Source organism: Zootoca vivipara, chromosome 4, assembly GCF_963506605.1.
Source record: "Zootoca vivipara chromosome 4, rZooViv1.1, whole genome shotgun sequence".
Lineage (NCBI taxonomy): Eukaryota > Metazoa > Chordata > Lepidosauria > Squamata > Lacertidae > Zootoca > Zootoca vivipara.
This window is the reverse complement of record NC_083279.1, coordinates 38,512,899-38,523,094: the sequence shown is the minus strand read 5'-3', so window position 1 is coordinate 38,523,094 and position 10,196 is coordinate 38,512,899. Positions and strand designations below refer to the sequence as shown.

Sequence of the window (10,196 nt, the reverse complement as noted above, 5' to 3'; positions counted from 1 at the left end):
CTGGCAGGTTGTGTAGGACACACAGCTCTGATCTCCTACAGAAAGGAATGGCCAAGAGGCTCAGGAGTGCTGCCAGTGCTACCCACCCCCTCAGTATTTGACTCACTCTGTCTAATGAATATCCGTGAGACCAGTGCAATTCTATAGGCATCAATAGAATCCTAGTTCCTATCCCATTCTGATAGGGTGGCCTGAATGCAGTGGTGGAACTCGTGCTTTACATGCAGAAGGTCTCAGGTTCAGCTCACAGCATCTCCAATTAAAAGGGAACTCTGGTTGCAGACTTGGGGAAGCCCAATGTTCCTAGAGAACAGATTATCAGGCACCAACTCATATTTGCCTCCTTTCAGTTTTCACAGATACATTGAGATCTCACTCTTCTTGTTACTGAAAAGGTCAACCCAGAAGCTCAAAATTCTCTCTCTCACACACAGCTGTTCCTAGGATAAACTTGGCTTTTTGGTGTGTGCTCATACCATCCATTTATTTTATTGTCTTCAGTAACTGGGCAGTTTCTGGCAGAAAAGAGTGACCAAGTTTTCTCCACATGTGTGGAGTCAAATTAGAAAGCAAGAAATCTTTATGGGACAGAAGTATCTGCACCCAAAGCCATTTATAGAGGACAAAAGGTGGGTGTTTCTTTCCATAAGACATTTACAAAGAAGGAATTATCTAAATGCTGTACTGGAAATCTGTCACCCCGGGCTAATGCATTTTATTAAACACACCAAAATCCCAAAAAGGTGACGGCAACAAGCAATAGAGATACCTAAAGGAAATGGAAAACTTCAAACATACAGTATATCCAAATGATTGAAATGATGTGGAACACAAACCATTGACCAAGATCAAACCATTTGAAATGGCAGTTACCAAGATTTCAACTAACTAGATGGTTTAATACGCAACAAGGCATCGCTACCACAAGCAATTGGCTCATCTGTTAGAAACACAGAGCATACATCAGCTGACACTTTTCCAAACCAATGTTGAGAGCAATAGTTGTTTCTCAATGAAGCAGAGGATGACAAAGAGATGAAGAAAATATTGAGAACAAAAGGCTCTCCCAGATACAGAAAAGGAATTGTGAACATTATGCTCAAGTCTGGACTAGTGTTTTAGAGTCCTCACCTGAGATTCATGGTCAGCACTAGCCTTGCCATACGTAAACCAAAGAAGTCAGTTTAATCAAAAAGAACACTAGTATTCTGATGCTGACACGTATCTGTATACAGTACTTTGATATTCTTTTCCAGGACAGATTCTTCTAGTGACCTCTGGGAGCACTGGCATATTATGTCAGCTATACGGCTATGTCCAAAAGCAAGCCACTGTCCATTTGAGATAAAACAGGTACTATCTGAACTCAAAAGTAAATGTAAATAAACTGGTATCATTTAAATGTTTCAGGCAGGTCAAAAATATTTCTTGGCAAATACATTCAAGTAGCTAGAGGTTCAAAAAAGGCTAAGCACAGAAGGGTAAATAAAAGATCAGCAAGGCTGAAGGAAACTTCCTACAGATGCACGAAATGTTTTTGAGGACAGGAGGGATGACAACCTCAGTTTTCTAGTGCAAAACCTGCATTTTTATTAAAGACATGTTTTGGAAGGCCCATTCAAAAATACATTGTGCTCAGTAAAAATGAATAATTCCCATGCTGATAATTAAAGGTTAAACATAGGATCATTTCTCTCTCTCTTTCTCATACTATTTACATAAACAATAAAAATTATACAGGAGTTAAAAATGGAATACATGCCTGAAAGCAATCTGATACGGTGTAAGCACAACATGATACAAAGAGTTCTATAAACACTTTACAGATGGTTTATCAACTCGGAATGAAATCTTCAAATATCCAACGTATTTTCAAAGTCAGTTTTAATTCAAAGATTTACATAACGTCTTTTTCATTACAGAAAGCAAGGTTGATTTTAAGTTAGAGCATCTGAGATTTTCTAAAAAAGGGATAGTGAAAGCGGGTAATCTTTACCTATAATGCTTCAAAAGCCTAGAAATCTGCCTTTTTAATGAGATCTTTTGGGTTTTCCTTGACTTTCCTAAAGCTATTAACTTCTCCAAGCGGCATCCTCTCCATTTTTTCATCCACAATTCTTATTCAATATTTTGACAGTGGAGATCTCAGCAGTCCTGGATTTCTAAATACAGTACAGTATATTAAATAGCCAGTCAAAGCTATTTCCCCCTGAAGATCTCTATTTGGCATTCCCCCCCTTCCCCAGAGAACCTGAATTTAAAGGTTAAAATGTACTACTATGGAATTAGTATGTCCTTCACTTCAATTCTTCTAACACTGAGGTTGGAGAAAAAGAATCTAAAGGGGGTAGATTCTCCACCACTTATGAACTCTAAGTCCTCCCACTAGAGTTCATTACAGCAATGTATATTTTGCAATCTTAGAATTAGCACACATCTCCTATTTGCAAATATTAAATTGTGATGTTCCATACATTTCTTAAGCCATCATGCATTTTACCGACTCTTCAAAAATAACTCCCACATGATGTATTTTCCACATTATTTCCTGTGGACTATTTTTTTTTAAGCACCTTTTAAGATAACGGTTATGCTGGAATATGATGAGAGTTAAAAATGCATGTCTCGGATAATCTAGCAAATAAATGAGCAAATGAACACCCTGGACAAAATCTAACAATGGCTGTTTCAGAATGGGAGATTAAATATTTTCATGTCTTCGCCCCCCCCGCCCCCCAGAGCGAAAAACAAAACAAAAAGGGTAATCCAGCATAAAGAAATAAAGGAAGACCTTAAAGCAATGTAACGATGGGCATGCACTGAGCAGCTTAAAATTAATATAAGCAATGTCTAAAAACAGGTATGGGGAACCTGTTGCCCTCCAGATAGTGTTAGACTACAACTCATAATTCCTGATCACTGGTCATGCTGGAATTTGGCCAAGGTTGATGGGAGTTGTAGTTCAACAACATCTGGAGACCCACAGGTTACCCATTCCTGACCAAAAAACCCGAAAGACTCTTCAAAAAGAAAGTAAAGCCAACACCATATTATAATTTGTAATTAACTGACCAAGAGAGGTAACTGAAAAGTCCTGTGTTGAGCAATGTCCTAGCAAACAACAACTGTGTACAACTATTTAGCTATACATTCAGTAAACATGCTCTACGAACAGCCACAAGACGCAATGGTACTGTGTTGCAACAGCTTGTTTAAGAGAGCTTGGTCACCTTTATTTGGCTGAATGAACTTAATCTACATTTCCCAGAAGCACTGCTCATTTAATGGTAAACTTCACAGGAGTGGGCATATCTTCTACACCGCTATTCTGAAGCGAGTGACGTCAACTTTTATTCATTACTCTTCAAAGTAAATGGAACTGTGTTCAGCTAACACATAAAATTCCTTTAAGGGTTTTGTTAATAAACTGGTCAGTTTTGTTTTTCCTGGTACTTTTATTCTATAATGCAGAATATTGGTAAATGTGTTTGTGTGAGCACACACACGCAGACATGTGAGGAAAGGCTCTCACACTATTGTTACGGCAGCTGAATGAAGAGAATTCACTGGGAAATCAAGATACATTAATTTATTTTGATAATTTGTCGGGATGCAACTGTGTTGTATTAAAAGTTCTTAAAGAGCAGCTGGATTATACTAGAGACTAGGAAAAATGGCTTTTGTCCTTATCTGCTACTAAGTCTCGTGTGTGAGCCAGCTAGAATAATAAAAAAATGAACAGAATGAATTTGGATATGGAAAGGCACATTTTCTTCTAGAACATTTCCTCAACCTTGTGCCTTCTAGATGTTGAGGCCTGCAATTCTCGTCAGCTCCAGAAAAGCAAGGGATGATTTTACGTGTACCCTAAAACATCTGAAGGGAACCAGGTTGAGAAAGGCTGTTCTAAAATAATCTCTTAATTTCACAGATACTTTGATAGATTGTTTGAATGTTTATTGAAGACTACTGTAATATGCTTTCCTTGCAACATACACCAAGCCTAGCTCAAATAACTACACTATAAGACAGAACCATTGTACATTCCCTGTGCATGTTCATCTAATGCCTGAATAGTTTCGCCACCACACAAAACAAATACACAAAAACTTATCAAAACATTACTGTTATGCAAGAGTCAGGCTACACATTCACATTCTCAGTTGAGAGTGTTTTAGGCAAAAGTCTGACTAAGTTTTATTATTCTGCCTCAGAGCAAAACAAACACACACTAGTCCAATACTCAAATAGAAATGTGACACAGATATACCTGTTCTCTGCCAATTTCACATTTGCTCTCGGTCATAATTCAATTTGGTATTGAAACAGGAACCTTAAAATATTTAGATTCCTGGTTCTTCTCTGTTGGTTATTTTACAAATGCCTTCAGTTTTAGCTGAATTACCATACAGTGTAAAAATAAAAGTTGGATATATTTAAGGCAGCTGGAAACTGTGGATTACTCATACTTTTATGGTGGTGGGGGCAATGGCGGAATGGAAGAGAGAACATTTTAATAACTCTGTTTCTATACAAAACCGAAATGAAATATTAAAGATTGTATCAGTACTTCTCTTCTGGGACATTAATGATCTTTGAAAAATAGTAAGAATAAGAATAATAGTTACAAATCGGGATCCCAATACTATTTGGGGATTTATATGGGAAGCCTTCTGATATAGAGTTTAAAAACAGAACATTTAAAAAAAACAACCACACCTGAAAACTATACCTCCTGATCTTGGGTTGAAGTTAAAAAGTACTGGGTTGAAATACTTGAAAAAATGTATGCCAAATCCAAGAAACAAGGAGTGACTGCCATTGCCCTTCCCCAGTGATCTTGTCTGTTGCTCAAAGTAGTGTGTTGTTTTTTTAAAAAAAGGGAGATATCCAATTGTGGCAACCTGCTCACGTGACAAGCCAGTCTGCTAGTAGGAGTCTCATTAGCAGTGTAGTGCAACAGCCAAATCCAGTGGGTGACTGATGCTTGAGGACAACTAGCACAACTGCCCTTATTATTATAGATGGTCACAGTTAAGCTTGTTCACTAATGCTTGTGCAATGTCAGCTCTCAAACCTCTTGCACTAAACATGCTAGATCTCAGTCATAAATCTCGTAATCTTTCAAATTTTAAACACGGCTTAGTTGTTTTTTTTAAAAAACCCTTTAAAATATGCTCGTTCCCCACACTGAGAGTCAAGCAGAATTAAACTTGCTTCTCTTTTTACTATCATCAACGTTTACCAAAATAAAAAATCTCAGCAGCATGTTTACAATTTGGAAACCAAATTCTACTTTCAATAAACTGTTTAGGCCAGTTTTGATGCATTTTATTGGAATATGGGCACTTTCAAATGAAATGCTATTGAATGGACAATTTTCCAAAAGTATCAAAGATTTGTTCCACAGATATTGTTAAATATATCAAGGTTTTATTTCCCCTTTTAAAAATATCCCTACAATCCCACAGGAAAATGTATGCTGCCTTCCAGTAGTATACACGACACTGATTTTTTTACACTAGGAATACCATCAGAGAGCAAAACACATACCTAAGTTTAGCTGCTCTATCCTTGGTAAAGCTACAGAGAGTACAGCAAATTACTTTTCTAATCACAGCGAAGAGAAAAGCTCACACTTCAATAATAGTTTAATGTGTAATAGGCTTTGCTCTTCTTCGGATGCTAGCAAATCTCCATTAGCCTAATAAGATTTTTGGATGTCTTAGCATATTTACAAGTCTAACATATTACAAGTTGGCTACATAAACCAAATTAAGTGCAAGGCTTTTGAAATAAGACTTACTCTTTATATTAACAGATTGGAAACTGTGTGTGTTCAAGCATGATGTACGGTTTTTATTTTAACAAAAAGAGAAAATTATATTATTTCTTGACTCTCTCCTGAAAGTCAGACAGATACTTCCAGGTTTATCCTTGAAAATGGCAATACTAATTTTAAATGCAACAATACAATTAATGATTCTCTGATATACTTAAATTTGATGCTAAATATTTTCAAGGCAGAGGGCTTCAGCACATACGAGCTAGAAATAGCATTACAAAAAAAATTGTGTGTGCAAATTGCTTGCAGTGTAATAAGTATTAGTAATCAAAATGGGGTATAGCGATAATTAAACAGCTACAACTAGTGTAACACAAACAGTACGGCTCAGAGCCGCAGTCTCAAAACAAATAGTAAGGACTATTTGGGCAGTGGGTGGGTGAAGGAGACTGTTAGAAGATAGATACTCTAGTAATCCAATTGACACAATGACACCCAGTTATTAAACAAACGCCATCATACGGTCTCATATTCCTCACTGAGCTTTCCCCACAACACACTCATTATTTCATGTATTGTTCCAATACCTGTTTTCTAAATAGGAAACAGACACATATACTATCCTTCCAACTCAAGTTTTCGGTTTTTGCAATGAAAAACATTTTGTTCCTGCTATGAAGTCTGCTGATGCTGCTGTTTTTAAAAATTCACATATATCTTTAATGTACTACAAAGATAAGAGTACATCTCTTCCATTCATCTGTACATCTAAATATCTGCATAAACCAGCAACAGTTTCTGCTTTTCAGGTAATCTTTTGGAGGACAAAGCAGTAAACTGCTAGAAAAACGACAACTAGTTGACTAAGCTATGCTTGGAGTTGTGTAAGTCTGAGGAGTTAAGACTTAAAACATGTATTGTTCTGACACTATTGTCTCATTCTTTTTTTATTGATACAAGCTCCATAATGTGCCAACATTTTTCCAATTATCTTTTTTCCTGAGTTATAGTAATTGTGAGCAAATGGAATATTAGACTCTACATACACTCTGCTATAAGTCCACTTGATTTTTTTAAAAAATAATGTTCTATAGGAAATTAGAAAACATCCAGCACTCTGAAGAGAGTGAAGCTTTAATGTCCACATAGATATTCTTATAAGTGATATAAGGGGAAATCAAACTTAGCAGGAAAAGTGTTGCTTCCCATATTCAAATATTATGTCACAGTTTTTTATTAAATCTCAGAAACAAAATTGAAGTGCCACATCCTCTCTTACATTTAAATACAATATTTTACTTTCTGGTCGGTACAATTTCAAGCAAAGTGCAAAGAAGAATACATAGAGGCCTAAAACCTTTCACCATGATTTACAGTGCTATGTCGTGCCAACTTTGGCTTGCCACTTGCAACTCATGCTGTGACTCTTTGGTCTTCACCTCACATATTGAACAGAAGAGGATCTGTGTTAACTTGTTACAGGTTAGTTTTTCTGCATGGACAACTGTAACAAGGTGGGATTCTACCACGATAATGCAGATGGCCTATCTTCCATTAAGAGTAATGGGAAAAGCTAAGCATACATTTAGGGGAAAATATATCACTTTTCAATTGACTTTAAGGGTTTCGATTTTTGATAAGCCATTACCTGCAGAAACAAGCTAAGAGCAAAGTCTGAGAATTACTATTGTATTTTTGTTTGTCACCAATGACACTGCATCTAGTACTAGCTGGGCAAAACTTCTTACAGTTCACACTTCAATCCACATTTAGTTCCCTTTTATTAGAAGTATAATACTGCACTTTATATCACAAATGTATAAAAATATGGCAGATAGTGTCATAACAATACTTTTCTTTTAAATGAGTATATTTTTAAAAAGACAGTTATTTACCATTTATATATATCTATATATATATATATTCATATATATAATTTATGTATATAATAAAATACTCCTGATGCAATCTATGTATGTTAGTTTTTACAGAAACTACTGTAGCTGTTGCACTGCATCACAATGTTTCAAACAGCTCAAAATAACTATACATTGTAACATGAGATATGATTATAACAATACAATAGTAGATCATAAATAAATATTACAAATCCTATCAAATATGGAAGTTTAAAAAACAAATAAAAACATACAACTTAACTTTAAACCCTTATTAGGGATACAAGTGTTTCACATAAACCCCACAGTTTTTCTTTAAAAAAATTAAATCTAGGCAGCAATATATTTTTCTCATAAGGGCACAGGTCTAAAGACATTCCTTTCAACTCACCGAAGTGCCTATACAGACAGAGATGTGCACTAAGCTGGAATGTAAAATGAGAGAAAAGGGCAAAAAAGTTCATTCTCCCTGAAGTGCACATTCTTTTGTCATGAGATTAGATGAATGGCAATTAATAAACTTAATTTCACTGTAAGTTCCCTATTGGTGTGGTACCAAACAGTAGCTCCATGTATTCAATATTGCACACCTTTTATTAAGCTGAGAATTCAGTTACCACCACGATCACCAGCACTGCCATGCCCTCTGATAAAATCCCTGTAATAGCATTTTTTGGAGTATTATTACAAAGCTGTCTCTTTCAAATCATTCAAGTTTGGCATTCGGGATCTATTTGTTCGGTTATAAGTATGACCATTTTGCCCACTCTTAGAAGGCATCTGATCAGAGTATGAAGTCCCATCATTGGCACTCCTGTTCACTGGGGAAACATGCCAACTGGGTTCCATCTGGCCCGGGATCTGGAGTGTGGTTCTGCCTTTCGACTGGGACTCCTGCCGTAGGTTGCTGCTGCTACTGGAGGAAACTTGACTTATAGGATGAATTCGAACTTCAGAAAAAGATGCTTTAGTTGGCTGACTTGGTAAGGGCTGGAATCGAGGTTCAGAAGGAATTGAATGGTTTGAGGATGAAGAAAGGTGCAACAACTTGCGGAGGGATTTTAAAGGCTGGCTCTAAAGAAAAAGAAGAAAACTTCATGGGCCTTGTTATTTTTATTTATTTGTACTCGCTTTTCTGCTTATAAACACCCAAAACAGTCTTTGCTTTGACCTGTAAGTATATTATTTACAATATATTTCTTTTCCCAGCCACTTTCCGCTTTTCACTCAAGAAAGTATAGTCTAGAAATACAATGCCCCAGTATGTTTTTCTCTAGCTGAAGATTTCTGTGCTCAAATTTTGATATAAATGATAACATATGGGATAATACCATAACAGCCATGCTCTGCACTTCTCAGAAGCTATGGCTTCCCAGTACCTCCAGTTCTCTATATGTGTTAAGGGTGTGTGCTTTTAGCCACCTTTTCATTTTAGCATTGCTGGACAGGATGGAATGCAGACAGCAAATCAATTTATCTAGCTCAAGGGAGTTCATGAGTTCATCACCTCACATTTGAAACTGAAACCTCTCCTGTACTGTACTCTTATTTATCCCTATGAGATTTCTGACTCCTCCTGGCCATGAGTCTGAGATAAGAAGTTCAGAAACCTTTGTTGCTGGTTTAACAAAATGTGGCAAACAGGAAATACGGTTCATTTCAAACAAGGGAACTTTAAACCACGGTTTCTGAAGCTGGCTTGTTGAAACTAACCACAGCTAGTGTTAACCACAATTCCAGGCTTGGATCACACAGCAAACTGGCTAACTAAAGCAGAAGTGAAAGGATATGATTGAATCTTCCTGGCCATGCAGGAGGAAGAAAGGGGGAGCACTCAGTGTGGATCGTGCACATTGCACACCATGGATTAGAGTGACATGTGAATGTGGCCAATAGCTCACCAGCAGTCATAGGATCTGGCAAATAATTCACCTATACTTCAGGAGTGAAGTGAAGCAGAAGTTTAGCGCTATTCTTATATTTTACTGTGGAATGTAAACGATATCAAATCATCCAAAAAAGCATGCCACTAATTGGCAGATGGAGTAGTTATTAGGAAGCCAGGTCAGAACCTTGGGGAACTATTTCTTCTTTGAAGATGCCAATGTCATCAGTAAAGAACAGGGGTGGAGACAGTACCTTGTCCACTACTGCTGAGTAGCAGCAAAAGGGGTAGAGATAACCATGATACAGCAGTTCAGGCAGGCTTTCCATGAAGCCTGCTAATGTCAGCACCTTGCACAAGGAACTGCTGATAATTCACGTGATCATGTGTCCTGACTCCACCTCAGTTGCTACCTTACACCTTTCTCTAGTATGAACATGTGGCGAGCAACTCACTTAGCTGCTGTTGAGCAGCAATGGCCAAGTACTGGTTGCCTCTACCATAGGCCAAATCAACCTTTATTGATCAACCTAAGAGGAGACCCTGCTGGCCATCTGGAAACCTCTCAGAAAAGGCCTTTTCACCTGCAGCCAATCAGAAGCCATGCCGGACATTCGGGTTCCAAAGA

The 10,196-nt window shown here is 37.2% G+C and overlaps 1 protein-coding gene across 2 annotated transcripts in view; it reads right to left on the bottom strand.

The window, feature by feature from the left end:
• Window positions 1-243: 243 nt before the first annotated feature.
• CDKL5 (cyclin dependent kinase like 5) overlaps window positions 244-10,196 on the bottom strand; it is a 69,407-nt gene continuing 59,454 nt past the window's right edge. For both annotated transcript variants that reach the window (XM_035114911.2, XM_035114912.2), the window contains one exon: window positions 244-8,757. In XM_035114911.2, coding sequence (XP_034970802.2) covers window positions 8,368-8,757 — 390 coding nt within the window. In that variant the 3' untranslated portion in view covers window positions 244-8,367. The remainder of the gene's footprint in view (window positions 8,758-10,196) is intronic.